Here is an 18056-nt window from a genome sequence, read left to right as displayed (position 1 = left end):
TCACAAAGATAAATGTGGCGTATTTGGGAAATAGCTTTTATTCCTTGATATAAGTTTTGCCGTACAAGTCGTGAACACGATATGACGATTGAACACAAGAACGTGATAAAACGATTCGATACGCGTTGACCTGGTATTTTATTCGTTCGCCTGCGAATCCTTCTAAACTGCAAATTTATTATTTAATGAAATAAACTTTGATTATAATTTTATCTATATGATTAATTAAGGTGCTTTCTAACTGTAGTAAGTCTTAATATTCTGTTATGGCTGTATGGCGGAGCTTAGAACAAAAAAACAAAAATCTGAGGTCGGTATTTATCAAAAGGTTTTTATAGTGAATCCAAAAATTCAGAAGCCACTAAAGTACGTGATTATTGTACAATAATTCGAAACATATCGAAGGAAAAAATATCCTAAAACGTTTTACAAGCATCCTCGAATTTTATATAACCGCAGAATGTTCAAAGAATTGGAAAAAAAAAAAGTTACAAACGACGAGATACATTTGTATTTCAAGCGGAAATCACGCTCAAATTGCAAATAAGTGCTTCACCCTCAAAACCAATCGAACACATTTCATAGCACACGCAATTTCTTATAACAAGCAAAAAACGTAACGAACTTCTAAGCTGGAAAAATGAATGAATTTTTCATAAGCACTATCGTATTACCAAAATTCACATTTCTTACTCGTATGTAACGCGATAGCTTATGTTTGCGGTCAAGTGGCCACATTGTTGTTATTACGTAACTAATTACAAGTTATAATTGCATGCGATATAACTCATATTTATAGGCAGATGTTTTGTTCAAACGTATTCTCTTTCCCAGCAAGCCACTGCAGCACGTGTTACCAAAGATGTATCTGCGTTTTTTATACTAGCTAAGATTGGTAGCGAACCTTACGGCCAGCCTGATACTAGCCAGATATTTTCATGATTGTAAATTATATATTTTATATAGGTATAATTTCGTGATGGTTCATAGTAATGTCGCTAGAGAATAGCAGTGCTCTCCGAGCGTCATACCAAGATACTACGGTCACGTGTACTGGTATGGTTTATCTGCCCGAACTCATAGTACACCTTGTATTATGAGTTCGGACAGATAAATCATCATGTTAACACTAATCATACCAATACTTACTGGTACCTATTTCTACCATAGCGGGTAGATAACGGTATATGACAAATATTACTCAAAATAAACATAACAAAACAAAAAATATATATAATAACTGTAAATTAATTGGTAAGAAAAAGTCATGAAGTCAAATGTGCAAAAGAAATAAGATGATACGTGCATTTACAATGCAAAAGTTCAAAATGGGTCATTCGACCTGTGATGGTATGTTTAGTGTTAATATCAATTGGCCAACCAAAATTTGCCTTATATGTAGCATGTGTGTTAGCAGAAGTTCAAAGAGCACGAATTCTTATAGGGGCATAAAAATATGAAATACATATACGGTATACGGGTTTATGCCCTGGCTAGGTGGTGCGATGACCTTCGAACGGTGGCCGGCAAGAAGTGGATGAGGATAGCCGAAGATTGGGCTCAGTGTGGATTGGGAGAGGCCTATGTCCAGCAGTGGACTGATGTGGGCTGACGATAATGATGATACGTAATACGGCTACTAAAATACTCTTCTGATTTCCATATAATTAATTATTACACGAACGTGGATTAGAATGCCGGGCAATCGAACATTATGCCATAAAATAAATAACAGTTCAAAAAACTAATAAAATACGTTTTTATAGAAAATCCAAGTTAGTTAGTTTTTTTAAACTATTTTTTTTTCATTTTTAGTTGAATTACATTTTTTTTTTAATTAAAATATTCCGTTACAAACATACACACGAAGCTAATAAAAGCGTATTAAAAAGGCCTATGTCCAGCAGTGGGTATCAAAGGACTGAAGTTATAATATGTATATTTTATTACACCAATAGATAATTTACATGAAATGGATGTAGCTTCCAGTCCTTTAGAAAACATAAGTATACAAAATACAAACACAGATACAATGTCTATTGAAATCGTATGAAATGCATCCAGTACTGGTTCACATCGATCACGGCCAGCAGCTACGAAGGAAGTCGATATCCGACCATTATTCATGAACCTATCTACCGCTAGCCTATTTCTTACCACGAAATGTACTTAATGAGCATTCTCCGTTTATGTGATATTAACAATTTATTTAATGTTTTTTCGTGTTATTCTTGTTCGCAGTCCTGAATTTGCATTGAATTAAAAAATATTGTAATATAAAACTGCTGAAACAATAAAGCTGAATTATAACCAAAGATTTTTATTTTTCAATTTCCGCTCGCATCTAATTTGTCTTATAACGAAAAATAAGCATTTATTAGTTACTTATCGTTGGTTTTAATAAAGCATTTCTAAATTTTGAACATAATTAAATAATTTTATTTTATTTTTAAAGTCATGAAATAAACCAAGCAAGCATAAGAATACAATTTAACTTTGTTCACAATATCTCTTTTGCGACGTAAAATCTTCAATGTGAGTTTATAATTTATCACTGCTTTAATAGACGCCGGTGAACACGGCCCTTAAGAAACCTGTAATGCTGTGAGAATTGTTGGTAGTCATTTATACGTTCAAAATATTTACTGTCTATTAAATAATGTTTTGTAACTTCCGTTAAAATAATTTACGTAATCATTTACCAACGCCACCGTTCATTGAAAATCTGGTTATGATATAAATAATTGAAAAAAAAAACTAACGAATTCAAACCGTGTAATTTTTCGGTGTTTAGATGCTTTATTACCGCTATTACCTTAATTAATATCGAATGATTAAATTTAGAGCAATTTATTAGTGTAATGGTATCTAATAACAAATGTTCGATAAACACGTGTGTTGAGAATGTTTTTAAAGTCGATGCACATCGAAATTTTTTGTTATACAGCATAAGTTGGACGCCGCAACAAAACTCCAAATTTTTTAATGTTAAAGACAGATTTTATGTCCTAGCAATGTTTTTTTGCTTAGTACATAATATAAATCAGTTCACATAGAATCTATAGCCTTAAAAAAGTTAATATTGTACATTAACGAAACATGAATTTACTAAAAAAACATGTGGGTACGAAAATATTATATTAGTCTATAAAAATTGTTCTTTTTTTAAGTATAATGGCTGAATAATGTCACGGTCTACCTGGTAAAGTGGTTATTGGAACCCATAGACATCCTGACGCCGCAATTCATCTTGTGACATGAGGTCGAAGTCTCAATTGTAGTGTAAAATGAGTTTCCTACCCTTTGAGTTAACCACATGTCTCCTTGGCCGCAAAATAGGCAGCATGGAGGTACTTACCTGCGACGACTTCGCATACGCTCCACCACAAGCCCATACCGCTTATGGCAGTCTTCTTAGTCGGACACTCTTGTCAGAGTGCTTGTGGTTACGCTGAAAATGTTTTTTAATTATTTTTTTAGTGCTTAGATGGGTGGACAAGCTCACAGCCCACCTGGTGTTAAGTGGTTACTGGGGCCTATAGACATCTACAACGTAAATGCGCCACCCACCTTGAGATAAAAGTTGTAAGGTCTCAGTATAGTTACAACGGCTGCCCTACCCTTCAAACCGAAACGCATTACTGCTTCACGGCAGAATTAGGCGGGGCGGTGGTACCTACCCATGCGGACTCACAAGAGGTCCTACCACCAGTAATTAGGCAAATTATAATTTTACGGGTTTTATTTTTTTCCTTCACCGTGGAAGTCAATCGTGAACATTTGTCAAGTACGTATTTCATTAGAAAAATTGGTACCCGCCTGCGGGACTCGAACACCGTTACATCGCTAGATACGAATGTACCGGACGTCTTATCCTTTAGGCCACGATGACTGTCCACGTAGAACCAGTGATTAAGTCGGCCATGTTATCGAAGATTGCCCTCCTGACGATGCTCTTTCAGATTTATCTTATCGCTTATTGCATCACGCTAATATAATAATACCTAGAACGCTAGAACGCTAGCTCTCCAGTGAGTTGCGTAGTCGGTTTTTGCGACATCTGCGGAAATAGATAGTTTAGTGCTATTTTACACCGATACTACGCAGCCAACTTTTTGAAGTTATACTTCTTTAGGCGCGTTATGAAAAATTGATGAGAGTGAAATTTTACGATGCGCGCGCACCGTGACACAAAATTAACAGAATGAAGTTGCCCACTAAATCGCTCATTACAATACGACCGACGTAACTTGGCGAGTCTGAATATAGCCGCAGGTGAACTTTCCGAACCGTACCGAGAATTACCGAATTTATACGATGTCAAGAAAAGGGATGTCCAATATGCGTGTTTGAGGATGTTGTTTAATGGATTTTTTTTTCAAATTGATTAAAATTTAAATAAATAAAAAGAAATAAATTTAATAAAAATAAAGTATAACTTCTTACGCGCGTACATAAATACACGCACCCTTTTTTTTAAGTAGTTTAATGTTATCTCAACCTCGCAAACGCACTTTTATTTTTCAGTTTAAATTATTCTTATACGTAATCACTGAAGTTTTCATTAACGACAGCTATTCTAAAATTCTAACTTGGAGTTAAACTAGTTGCATAATCGAAATTGCGTTGCTACTAGTATGAGATGCCCCTCACCCTTTTACATGGAAACGAATGTAGGTTTGGTGAGGTATGGAACAACGAATCGAAATTTTGGGAAACAAATCTTATATGGGTTGTGGACAACGACTACTCGTGATACTGAGACCTTAGAACTTATATCTCAAGGTGGGTGGCGCATTTACGTTGTAGATGTCTATGGGCTCCAGTAACCATTGAACACCAGGAGGGCTGTGAGCTCGTCCACACATCTAAGCAATAAAAAATAAAAAAGACGAAAATTTATTTCTTATTCATATACGTTTTTGAAAATATATCAAATAAAGGATTAAATTATTGTACTGCTACTAGTATCAATCAGTCTAAAACAACATTGATAGTTTAATGATCAACAAAGTTACAGTAGTTAGTTATCACCCAGAAGCGTTTCTGCGCCCAAGTGTGAGCTACTTATCATCTCTTAATCTAAACGATAGAAACCTGTCGTTTTCTCATATCTCAACCAAAATCTACGCTTCACGTTGTTATATTGAAATTTATCCAATCAGAATGTATTTATTGTCTTAGTTGAGAATAGTGTATGTTACAACAAATTCAAAGCAATAAAAAAAAAAAAAAACATGTGTAACAATTTTTATAAAAACATAAGTCAGTACAAGACGGTGTCTCTGTGTAGTGAAGAAAAGTAAAAAAGAATAGAAAAGCTGTAACTGAAGCAGATTAATAACCACTCCGATTCGGTAGTAGATGCATCCGCGAAGCAGTAATTGCTTTCGAGTTGATGAATGAACTCCACTCCGGTGGCAGTCGGTGCGATAGTAAAAACGTAATGATGGAATCATCTAAAACCATTCCTCAAAGAATTTCCAATGGATACGGTACAAAACACAAAGAGAAATGTAGTCCCACCGTAGACTACGTGGTACTTACGTAATAAATAATTACGATACCATTGAATCTTGCGTTACGAAGGTGGTTGGCCCAATCCATTCAAAAAGACTTATCAAGCAACTATCAAGCAGGTGATAATATTGTAAATATAGTCGATACTTTAAATAAAAAATGCCAAGATTGTATCCCTACATATCGGTCTAATAGAAAAGACACCACAAATGACAACATTGATAAATCTATTACATTTAAAAACAAACTTTTTTCATCTACATTATTCACACTTAAGACAATGAAAACAACCTGACCACATTGTATCTATTAATACTCATTTACCTAATGTTTACTGCTACAATCAATATTTTCATAATTATCAATTATCCCCATTAACTTATCTTGTATGTCGTTGACCTAGAAGATAGCTTATCTCATTTAAACCTCTTTATCTGATTTCGAGATAGGCTAATTCGATTCTCTTCAACTCAAGTATGGTCAAATTAATTCAAATCGCCCTGGAGGCTGTATTAGTAACGGCGTTGAAGAATTTATTATAATATGGTTAATCTTTAGTTTGAATGATGACAATGTTGGGAAATAGGCAAGCAGGGCTTACATGAATACAAATATATGTAAAGAGCAAAATACAGTAGAATGTGTTAACATTTTTGATAACAATCTTAGAAGTTTCTTTACTAATCTTTCGAATTAAAATTTTGTCAAAAATCTCTTTTAAAGAATATAATAAAATGCGTGTGCAGGTCGTAGTTCTGTTTTTCCTTAAAAAAAAATAGGTGTTTTTTATCTCAAGGTTTTTAGGCATTTAGATTGTGATGCCTATGAACTTATTACACTTACAACAGTCAATTCGCTCATCGTTCTAAACTTTTTTTTATGTTAATAGTTGTTAACCTAAATTGTTAATAATTTCAAGTAACAAACAGAAATTCCCAAAATAATCAGCACAGCAAAATCACAATGATTCTTTAATGTACTTTAGTTCAAAAACATCTAAGCGATTTGTTTCATAATTTCAAACAAGGAAGCTGTGTTATCCGATAACATCTCGAACAGCGAAAACGATTCAATCATTAATAACAATGAACAGTGCAAGTTTTAGAAGAAAGTGAAGGTTTATAGACGACGCTCGATAGTGGTCTACTTATTTATTTACTGCTGTTCTTTCTATTTTAGTAGATGGTTCACTAACTAAGTAATTCGCAGGGACCCATAAATACCATAACGCGAACGCCATCACTCACCTTGAAATATGAGGTTAAAGGTTCATTTGGAGTCAGATGGACTCGACAACCCGGAACGCAAAACGGCGCGGCAGAAGAAATAGAATAGTGGTATCTACCCATGGTGGCTCGCAATAAGCCGATTAATTTACATGATTTTGGTCATTCGTCATCGAAGTAGTTAATATATATTCGATAGGAATTCGTAGGCAAATTGACGCATACAGTTACATCATTCGTTCCAACGAACGTCTCACCGCTAATAATTAACGTAATGTTATCGAAGATTTATTCTAAAATCGATTTTGATAAATCAATAACACTATAATTGTGAAGTAAATCGTTAAAGTTGAACCTTATTGTTTGTAATATATGTTCAAAATTCATAAAATTCATTGATATAAGTTCATTCCATAATCTGCTTGCTACTTTGATCGTACATTTTTTGCAAGAAGCACGAATACAAAATTGCTCACGTGCCTTCTGTAACACCTACGTTAGATTATACCCAAAATCCATTTAGTACACAATAGTTCCGATTTCGAATAATGCTATTTTACAAACAAAAAAAAACGTTGTAGCTAAAAACGGAAGCAAGCAAATAAAAGCGAAATGGGAAACAAACATCGCGTATCATGGATTTAATCTCTTGTTCTGAATAGAGTAACACGCAATGCTCATCGAAGCTTGAAATACTTCTCTCACGTGTCGGCTAAAACTATTTTATCCGATTCAAAATATATCTTGCAATTAGGTAAGATATTTGTGGAGGAGTTGGCTTTAATTACAATCAAGCGGTATTCTATCAGTATTTTCCATAATCGTAAAGTCCAATCTACGTCTGAGAATAAATCCGCTTCTTCTACACATTGTCGTGTAGAAAGCGATGCATCTCCACTTTTAAAACACGAATTGTATCTATCCACCACATTTTCATTTAATTAGTATTCCGGCAATTGTTTTCAAAGATAAAGCGTCATGGCCGCATAATTTTATTGACTTTTAAGTGCGGCTAATTGTGTTCTTCAATTTCGAATGTCAGTAGCGTGAATAATTTTCTTTGATTCTTTATTTCAATACTAAGAGAACGAGTCTCTCTAATACCCGATAGTACCGTGCGAAATTTGAATGCTTTAGTTAATTACAAAATTATTATTTACGTTACGTCACGATGTTGTTTTTTTCTTTTCTTTAAAATTTTGATAGTTATTTACATAGTTTTATGATTGTCAACAGTTTTACGGCTACTTTCGCGTTTAATTTTAGGTTAATCTTCTTGATTTGACTGGTCTTGGTAATTGTGGGTAGCTTGGTAACTGGTCTTAGTATTGTTAATAAATTGGAAGTACCAAAAACTAATAAGTAATTTGGTGTTAATAAAAAAATATCTTGCGTCTTTTCAGACAGAGCCATGAACAGTATATCGCAGTAGTTTATTTGAGGTAGTTGGGTTTCCTCTTCACTATAGAACAATTGCTCTCTTCCATTAGTCTTACTGAAGATCCATCCTTTTTTCAATCGACTTAGCTGGGCAAACGATCTCATGGCCCACTCGATCTCAAAGTAAGATAGACAAAGTATTAACAGTGACTTAGAAGTGAATACTAACGCACACGTTGAGTAGTAAGTTTAAATCTCAATTGCATTCATTTATAATCACAACTTTTTTTTCAAACTGATATTAATGATTACTTCAGACACACACATCGTAAATGCAGAACAGTTATATCAACCTCTGTTTTTATGACTTGCCCTACCTTCAGCTTATATTTAGCTTTATATTACCTTTTGAGTTTTTGTTGCTTTTTAAGGCAGATAAGCATGTAGCTATCACTGTCGTTTGATCCATCGGCAACCTAATTGGTATAGTCAAGTCAGTTGAAGATTAGTTGCAAACCACGTTTGCAGTAGGACGTGTCGTAGCGTTTACGTGAAGCGATGGATAGTTATTCAAATCGAAGAAAAGTAAGTACCATGCAGATGATCACAGTATTCCAAGTAGTTGAGATCAATTTTAATTCAGTAAGGGATAGCACGATGTTAAAAAATAGATAATTTTCATCTTTAGCGATTCCTCAGTTAACATTTGCTACGCAACGAATGATACAATCCGCAGATGCAGTCAAAGTCCTACAAGAGATCCATTATTTCATGTTATATGTTATGTGTTAGATTTTTATGTTACTAACATAGATTATATGTAATTCCTACTAACAAAATGTCATAGTTAGAAAAAATATTGAAATAAAGTATAAATAAATAAAAATACAAAAGTAAGATAAATTTTGCAACCGAAACACTCAGTTATCAGTAACAACAGTGACTTTATGTACAAAACAGAGTACGCGAGTCTCAAACACGTACAGCTGTCCAACTACGTCAGTAAATTGTGAACTAGTGCGCCGTACTCTCGGCCCGTGTGTCCGTAACAAAAGTGAAACAATTTTATTGGATTCAGGCGTCTTTGTCGCTTTATCAGTGTCTTTTTATTCGCACATGTAAATGCATTTAGCTCCCACCTCCTTATCGAGTTGAACACCATTAATCTTGTATAACAATGTACCGGCTCGGTGCCTGCGCATCGATGGCTTAATCAACGAGATAGTACTTTAGAAACATTTATGTATCTTACTTTTGTATATGTATTTTTGGGCGGGAACTCAGTAAGGATTATCAAGTAACATACTTTTTTTGGTCAAATAAAATTTACACATCATTAAGAATTGATAAAACCTGTAGCGGTTTCCTATACACATGTCTATTGAAATATTATTAATTCAAGAATAATGTAAGTTGAATCTATGACTATATTAACACATTTACTTAAGTAACGCACTGAAGGAATTTTATTAATTTCTCTTTTAGATCTTCTTACTAAGGCACCGGAATATTTAGTAGACTCTGCGAAAGATGAATCCGAAGATACTGAGAATTAATCTATTTCTAAGAGAACTAAAATATAGACACCGGATAGGAACCAAGTTCCTTATTATAAAAATATTAATCTTAAGTTCTATTCGAGGTATAAAGAAGATAAAACTGGAGGTTTCGCAACAACTCACGGTCATTCGGTAACGTGCGAACATATTGTGGTACACTTCATTCATAGTGGTCAATGAATGATAAAAAAATATGTTATTTTTTGTACGTTATTACAAAGTTATCGTACACTGTGTGCATTACTAATAAAAATCTTACGTTACGGACATTTTTTCCCGGTTAGGGTACTCCTCCGCATAGTTCCATAAGGAACTTCGTTCCAAAAGCAAAAGAAGGCAAAGTTAAGCCATCTAGTAACAAAAATCGATATAATTACTTCAGTGCGTCACGTAGGGCATCGGTGTCTTACATGACAGTCGAAGGGTACATAAAGTCGGTAACTTGATGTGGAATTTGTGGAGAAATTGTAAATTAAGTATCATTTTATTAAACTACTTAATCTAAGCTTTTCACATGATCAATTTATTTAAATACCCGTTCGCATTTGGAGGAAACATTACTTCAAAAATCGAAGCCTATCTTATGTAGGCGGTAACATCTACATAAAATTTACCTTCGAACCTAATGAGAATGCTTCTGATCCATACGTAATTTCGTTTAAATTTTGAATTCAATAAAACTTAACTTAAGGAGCAATGTAAGATTCGAAACGCGTAGGCACACATATTTTTTTCAAATTAACTTATAAACTGAGCTTATACATTTTACGAAACTATTCCCCTTGTTTGTTAAAAAAAAAAACTTTAAATTCCAAATCAGAGATCGAAATGATTTTTAATGCTTACTCGTACTATGGCGTATCGCAAGCCCACTCTGGCGGTATCACTTCGGTTGCGTACCAGTCATACATTCTACTTTAAAGGCTGGGACAGTCGATATAGATCACGATCGAGATTCAGACCTCATGTTTCAAGGGGTGACCTAAATGGACCCTAGCAGCCGCTTCGTCTGCTTAGTAGGCTAAAAAAATCCGGCTAAAATCATGGTCATCTTGCCTAATTCAGATTTTCTGGTAGAATGAATGTACGATCATCTCGAATAATGAATTAGGAAAGCCCCTGTAGAATATCAGTCGATTTTATTTACTTACCTAAGTCCCAAATGGCCCAGATTGGTTATTCTGTCTTCACCGTGACTAATTAGCAAGCTCCCGGGGCTCATGGATTTTGCTAATATCTGCCCTAGCAAAAGCAGTGCTTCGTTGAATCTCTCACAGGATCGGAAGCTAATCAGTGCCGAAGAGAAACTCAGTTTAGTCGGCAGAAGAAATCGATGTCTCTCCACATTCTAAGTCTGACCGCTTAAGATATGGTTCTCATTGACAAGCAATAGAAACGTTGCGAGAATAATCGAAAACGAGCATCGGACAATGAACAATCAAATCCTTTGCAATCTAGTCTAATACAAAACCACATTTCGGTCTGTGCTATAAACATTCTCTCCAACAACTCTCATAACATTGATAGCTAACACTCTGACTGAATAGTGTTAGTAGTAGTAGTGTAGACATAAGTCTACACGTATGTTATTTTTTATAATATGTGCGTTCTTTTATTAAAAAAAAACTATTGGAACACGTTTAAAATTTAAAGTACCTAATCTATCTAACCAAAAAATTATAGTTTTTCTCACAAACCTACATCGCATTTGAATGTGTTTTTCTAAAATAACACTAAATACGACATTAATGTCGTATACTATTATAATACTATGTTTTATTTATTTACGATTTAATGAAAATCAGAAATAATGTGTAATAAAGGTTTATTCACAAAAAAACATTTACAAAATGGTCGAATATAATCAGTCTTATATTTAATTTCACAACCTGGAAATATTACTCACAGCCGCTATTTGTAAACAATATTTTTAATTTATTTATAACTTACTATATACACGAATGTACAAAATTTACACAAAGAGACGCTAAATTGTCTAAAAAAATGACTAGATTACATACATGGACATTAACGGATACAATAATCACTTTTCTTGCCACCACGAGATAGTATTAAGTAGGTCGTCATCCATTGGAGTTATTGGTTCTTCGATTTGAAAATTTGGAATGTAGCCTTGTGAATAATTTGATGACACGCCTGAAGAGCTTTCGGAGCCCGCCGGTGAGGGAACGGAGTCCGTATATGGAGAACTCCTTTCGAAGACACCATCATCCGCTTCATAGCTGATCGTCGATAAGTCTATCGAAGGCTGCTTTGGAATGCCAAGCGCTGCATCGCTTTCGTCAATCATATTTTGTAAATACCTTATATATTCGACGACCATTCGTAGTGTGTCTACTTTGCTGAGTTTCTTCCCGGAACCACGTCTCGCGCCTCCGGATAATGCGGCTACGACTGCGGCAGGCAGTCTTTTCCTCAACGCGTTGAACCCATCGTTCACTTGTTTTACACGGTTCCTTTCCCTGGCGTTTCTTCTTGCAATCGAAGCAGCTTGAGTTCCGTTGTGGCTGCAGTTCTTGTAATTATATTTTTTTGGTTCCAACTCTAATGTTAATCGAGTTTCAGGTGCCGGTGCGATTGCCACCATTTTCGGCGAGTCATTTACATATAGAGTGTAGTTAGACTTATGATGAATTCCTTTAATCATTTTACTATTCGAATTCGTCAATAAACAGTGAGATGTGTACTGAATGATGTGTAAACGTCTCGACGCGTAAGACGTGAATGAGGGCTCCGGACGCCCGCGCATTAATTTATGTACTCACATTTACCAAAAAAAGTTGGGATCGGGATCCCTCGCTCTCTTTAGATCTTTTTTTTTCTAACCGATACCTGGAATATTCTTTCGAAGTGGTCGAAAGTAGTGGCCTTACGTGCGCGTGCCATCATATTTGATTTATACTAGGTACGAGTAAGTTTTCATTGTACCTATAATGATTAAATCTCTACAAAACTACTGAACATAAGATAAGACAAAAAAAACACTTGTGCACATATTATTATGAAGGAAACGTTACTGCATTTGCTGCATTTCGGATTACGTTGTAATTGCTCACCATCTGATTTTTTATACCTGATGTTAATTGGTTACTGAAAAACGAGAGATCACACCGTGAATACCGTAAACCACGTGAAGATATGACATCCAAGCCTCAATTGTACAGTATAACGCCTTTCCCAACCCTTCTTCCCTTCACTTCTTCCTCTTCCAAAGCTTATGTTGATAAAATAAAGTTTTATTAAATATCCTTTCTTGCGCACAAAACTTATTGGTAATACTAGCTTTTTAACTTGAATATTAAGATAATATTTCATCTATAAGTTAAAATGGGTGGGTATTGGATTTAAAAATTTGTATCAACACATACAAAATAACCAATTAATTGTGCACGACAAAATGAAACAAATGTTCGAAGAAATAAATTTTTGCGTAATCATACAATACGAAAGCTATTAGAGGCAAACACAGAATACCAGCGGACCCTACAGTTGCTCATAATAAGAAATCTAAAATTTATTACGGTCGGTCAAGTGAAATTAAACGACAAGTATTACTGTGTTTGAATCAACTACAACAGAATCTAAATTTAGTTTTGAATTTTACAGTAAATACAATAAATTTCAATTTTGTTTGCAAGCTTAAATATTGGGTAGTAACTAAGATTGCGCGCATCATGCTGGGCGGCGTCTGATTCTTTAAAACGTTACAATAATTTAGAACGAAACCGGCCAGTATTTAACTCCATTCAATACTTGAAGGTCCGCTATTGTTACCCATTGTGAGGTAAAAAGATTACTCGAAGAATTTGAACAAAACCATTGAGACAGTAAGAATGAATTGTTTATAAGCCTTCAATCATTCCATTGACGAAAACGCGATTTTAATAGACTACGTGTCGCCCCTTAGAAGCGTTTCAATTTATTTTTTTGCCATTTTAAGCCAAGATTTTAGAATTTATTATTTTGTAAAATGGTAATCTGATTTTAACTCCAGAAATTTGAATAAATAAGTTGAAAAATAGTGAAAAGTGTCAATGAAAAGTGTCAAGATGCAGTAATTAACATGTCCATAACATACTATTAGATGTATAGGTATAGTACGGTAGATTGCGAATTAATTGTATCGCTAATACAAAACACGTTAAGCAGTTAACAAAATAATAATTTAAATGACATGACAACTAAAAACTGAATTTGACCTCACACTTAAGTAGACTACCAGTATGAAGAAATATTTGTTGTTTGAGAATTGAGGTAAAGGCTGCTCCGATTAAACCTTAAAAAAAATCCTATGAGAAAGTAACATAAAATTACTGACCAGATTTGACACGACATCTTCTTCAGTATCCAAAGTGTTATTTGAGACATTTTCTTCAAAGAGTATTGTTATTCTACATACAAAACCAATAAATAAGAAGCTATAACTTTTCAAATCATTTTTATATACTAAATGTAGAGTATATTATGAGTCCGCATACATTAAATACTGCCATTGCTCTTTTTTTTTCCTACTTATTCTAGTAACTCTAACTACTAAGTAAGTCTCGAGGTAGTCTTGAAGTAGTCTAAATCTCGAAGGGTTAAACTAGATTCATCGGGCGAGGGATTGCGCCTATTTCGGCTTCAAAGCAATCATACATTAGCTGTTTGACAGTAACAATTGAAAATTCAATCTCATGCCGCAAAAAATAAACATAGCCTAATTAAGGGCAAGTAAAACCCACCACGACGCTAGCATCTCCCTAGAGCCTTATAACTTTACACATTCTAGCCAACGAATCTCTTGGCGAATATTAGTCCCATCCATCATTACATGCCACTTCCTGTAATTCGCATAATAAAATTGTGGGAGTGATATACGAAAGCATAATATAGTCACAGAGAATAGCGCCGCGGGCGTGCTCACCATTCGATCGTCAAATAACGTTTAGCCCACACCTTAGAAAATCGCAAAATAGAGATATCCATTCACACAATACCTTATGAAAGAGCACAAGGAGTAGAACCGATAATTACAGCCTTTGTCACTTGTAAATATATCTATTTCTATAACGAACAATACACTTTATCTTTTGTTGGTTGGAATTCACTACACGATCTTAAAAAATCGCATTTATAACAACCCTCGAGGATCAGTATAAAATTATATTCTGTTAAGGTTTTTTAGAACTATTTGAAACAACAGCTACGAAAATGTCCATGCTTATTTAACTTGCAAAATTAATGGGCCCATAGCCTTATTTGTTCGTCGTTTGCCAAAGGAATGTTGTTAAATACGAAAGTGGGTAGTGCACTTGTAATAAACTCATTCAGGGGATTATAAAGACAAGAGGGCGATCGCCTGACATTTCCATTACCAGTAAAAAAGTGTAATTAGTGATTCCGATACGATTTCAGAAACAGAATTTCGTATGAGCTCGATAATCTGTATGAATTGATCAAAGATAATCCATAAAATCAAATTTAATCCGTTACTACTTTTAAAAATTAAGTAATATGATGTAGTGATATAAAACAGTTCTTTGATTCTTGGAACCTTAAGTAACCAGAACTGTATATAATAATATATAAAGTGACAATAAATTTTATCCCTGTACGTGTAAGAACTTGTGCAAAACATCGTTTTCAAATCGGATGGATTAAATGCACTCAAACTCAACTAGCATATTTATAAAACTGCAATCGACGTTGATACGCGGCCTGGTGGTCCTGCGGATATCACAGAGTCCTTGATCGATAAAGTTGTAACTTTAATTGCTAAACTGGTACAGGTTCTCTTAAAAGGCACCGCGCCACGCGTCCGAGTACCCTAACCTCGTGTCGTCTCAATAATCGTTATAAGATTTTGCCTCGATCCCCGTTGATGTCTTTAATCTGCGAGCATTGAGTTCACAGATAAGAGGAGGATAATAATACTATTTTACGGAAATTATTTTATATCTTCATACCATTCAGATCGTTGTGACTTAATTAACGCAGTGACAAAATTCAATTTAGCAATTTATTAAATGTAAGATTCTCGTTTGAAATTCACGGATTACGGCTTGCATTACCCTAAAGGATATTCGTTGATGTGCAATAAAAGCAACGTAATATTTTTGCTCGTCATATTTGGGAGAAAGGTGTAAAAGGTCAAAATAAGGATTTGGCAGATGCTCCTAACATTATAGGCGATTGTTGGCGGAGAGAAGTGTTTGGCGCAAGCCATAATGCAAACGCACCTTGCCTACGCATGTGTGCAATCCTTTCGCATCTGCACTGATTTTTATTTATGAATAATATGAAGAATTACGTCGTGGCCTTTATTTGTACTAGCACCTTTCCGGATGTGCCCGACAGGATATAACCTCTATAATATTAATATCGCAGACTATTTGCGACTCGAAATTGCTGAGTCAAATTTTTCGCTTGTTTTTAAGATGTACAAATCTATTTGTGAAATTTAGTTACATAAAAAATTTCATTGTTATAAAAATTTACATTTTGAAGGGGGTACGAAAAACTCGACAACAATTATTAACATTTCAACTTTAAAATCAAGTTAGTTCAATGGAACTAAATTTTAAATTATAATCGGGAGTACTCGTAAAAACCAAGTTTATTAACCAAATGATACATTTTAATAAAGATTTGATTCATGCATATGTCGTAGGCGGCGGGGCGCCAGGGATGGCTAAGCGGTAGCTTTCATCATCACTCGTATTCGATTGAACTCAGTTTAGTCAATAAAACTTTTCAATAATAATTATTGAAACTCAACACACACAACTTTCACAACGACAGGATAAACCGACAGTTTCGTTGCACATACCGACAGACCGACTGACTGACTGACTGACTGACTATCAGAGACTCACTGCTGAGACGGACGGAATCACTGTCTGACACGAATGCCACGACTCTGTCCACGTACCGCCATTTTATAACTGTGGCGTTACGGAGTCTACCCTCCATTTTGTGATATTTATCAAAACAACATTTCATCATTTAAAATAATAATCAAAACCACCGTCTTAATATTACTAAAAGTCGTCAACCACGACACGGCCATTCTGTCACTTTGACGTTTGTGTATCGTTGATATTCCGAACTATTGACCCGGATGCGACACGGCCATCCTGTGTTACACACGTCCTCGTGTGTTAATCTGAAACAAAAGCCAATACCACACAGTATCATTCACGCTCGGCCATATCTGACCACTCTACTAACATAAAAGTCTTGTTTCATCACAAATTCTATAACGACATTGAAAGATTACACAAACGAAAATAAGTGATTTACTACTGCTGCAAGTTCTCCCCGTACAATTCATGTACACAGTAACTAAGTCATCCCTGTGACTACAAGTGTTCAATGACAGTCATCCCTGTGACTACAAGTGTTTAATGATAGTCATCCCTGTGACTACAAGTGTTCAATGATAGTCATCCCTGTGACTACAAGTGTTCAATGATAGTCATCCCTGTGACTACAAGTGTTCAATGATAGTCATCCCTGTGACTACAAGTGTTCAATGATAGTCATCCCTGTGACTACAAGTGTTCAATGATAGTCATCCCTGTGACTACAAATGTTCAATGATAGTCATCCCTGTGACTACAAGTATTCAATGATAGTCATCCCTGTGACTCACATATCAACAGTCATCCCTGCGACTCTAATCAACAGTCATCCCTGTGACTCAAATCAACAGACCTTTTATGAGAACCATCGCATATAGATTTCTCGACAAGAGAACATTCGGCACCAAAATCCAAATAAAAAAATACGACTCACCAGATTGTTCTCATTTACCAAAAATACTCGATATTACACAGCTACCGGCATGTCGCTCCGCTCGGCCGGTGAATAGTTGACCCATCGAGCGCCAACAGACGGCGTTTGCGTCCCATATCTCGTACTGGCTGCAGCAATCACGTGTTGATTGCGACACGGTCTTCCTGACTGTATACGTCCTCGTGTGATGGTTAACCCACGAGAACGTCGCCGCGCTGCGACGCCGGCAGCGCGCGATCGCAGTCCAGAGTTATTCAAGGATACCTCACAGTCTTCTACGAGGCGGCGCGCCCTAGCGCAAGTGTAGCCGGAGCGCGGGGGCTCCAATCTCGGCAGTCCGTGCTAGAGGCGTGGTGTCGTCGTTTGGCGGACCCGTCGGCCGGCCTCCGTACCGTTGAGGCGATCTGCCCGGTTCTCGCAGACTGGGTAGGCCGCGACCGCGGAAGACTCACCTCCGGCTACCTGTGCAGACTCACAAGACATTTTACCACCACGCAAACTTTTTACCACAGCAAATCTTACCAGCCACCACGCAAACTACAATTTTGCGGGTTCCACCTCTCCTACACGA

At 35.6% G+C, this 18056-nt stretch overlaps 1 protein-coding gene across 1 annotated transcript; it reads right to left on the bottom strand.

Annotated features, from left to right (window-relative positions):
- Nucleotides 1-11493: 11493 nt before the first annotated feature.
- On the bottom strand, nt 11494-15413 carry ac (achaete-scute-like protein ASH3). Its single transcript, XM_089732303.1, has one exon. The coding sequence runs from the start codon at nt 12453-12455 to the stop codon at nt 11730-11732; it is 726 nt and encodes a 241-aa protein (XP_089588429.1). The 5' UTR covers nt 12456-15413; the 3' UTR covers nt 11494-11729.
- Nucleotides 15414-18056: the final 2643 nt, after the last annotated feature.

This window comes from Bombyx mandarina, chromosome 13 (assembly GCF_030267445.1).
Source record: "Bombyx mandarina strain Sakado chromosome 13, ASM3026744v2".
Classification (NCBI taxonomy): Eukaryota; Metazoa; Arthropoda; class Insecta; order Lepidoptera; family Bombycidae; genus Bombyx; species Bombyx mandarina.
Note: the sequence above shows the minus strand (reverse complement) of the source record. Positions and strands in the feature narration are given on the sequence as shown.

Excerpts from the sequence above, each read along its gene's own strand:
- ac (XM_089732303.1), bottom strand. The coding sequence starts at position 12,455 with ATGCGCGGGCGTCCGGAGCCCTCATTCACGTCTTACGCGTCGAGACGT.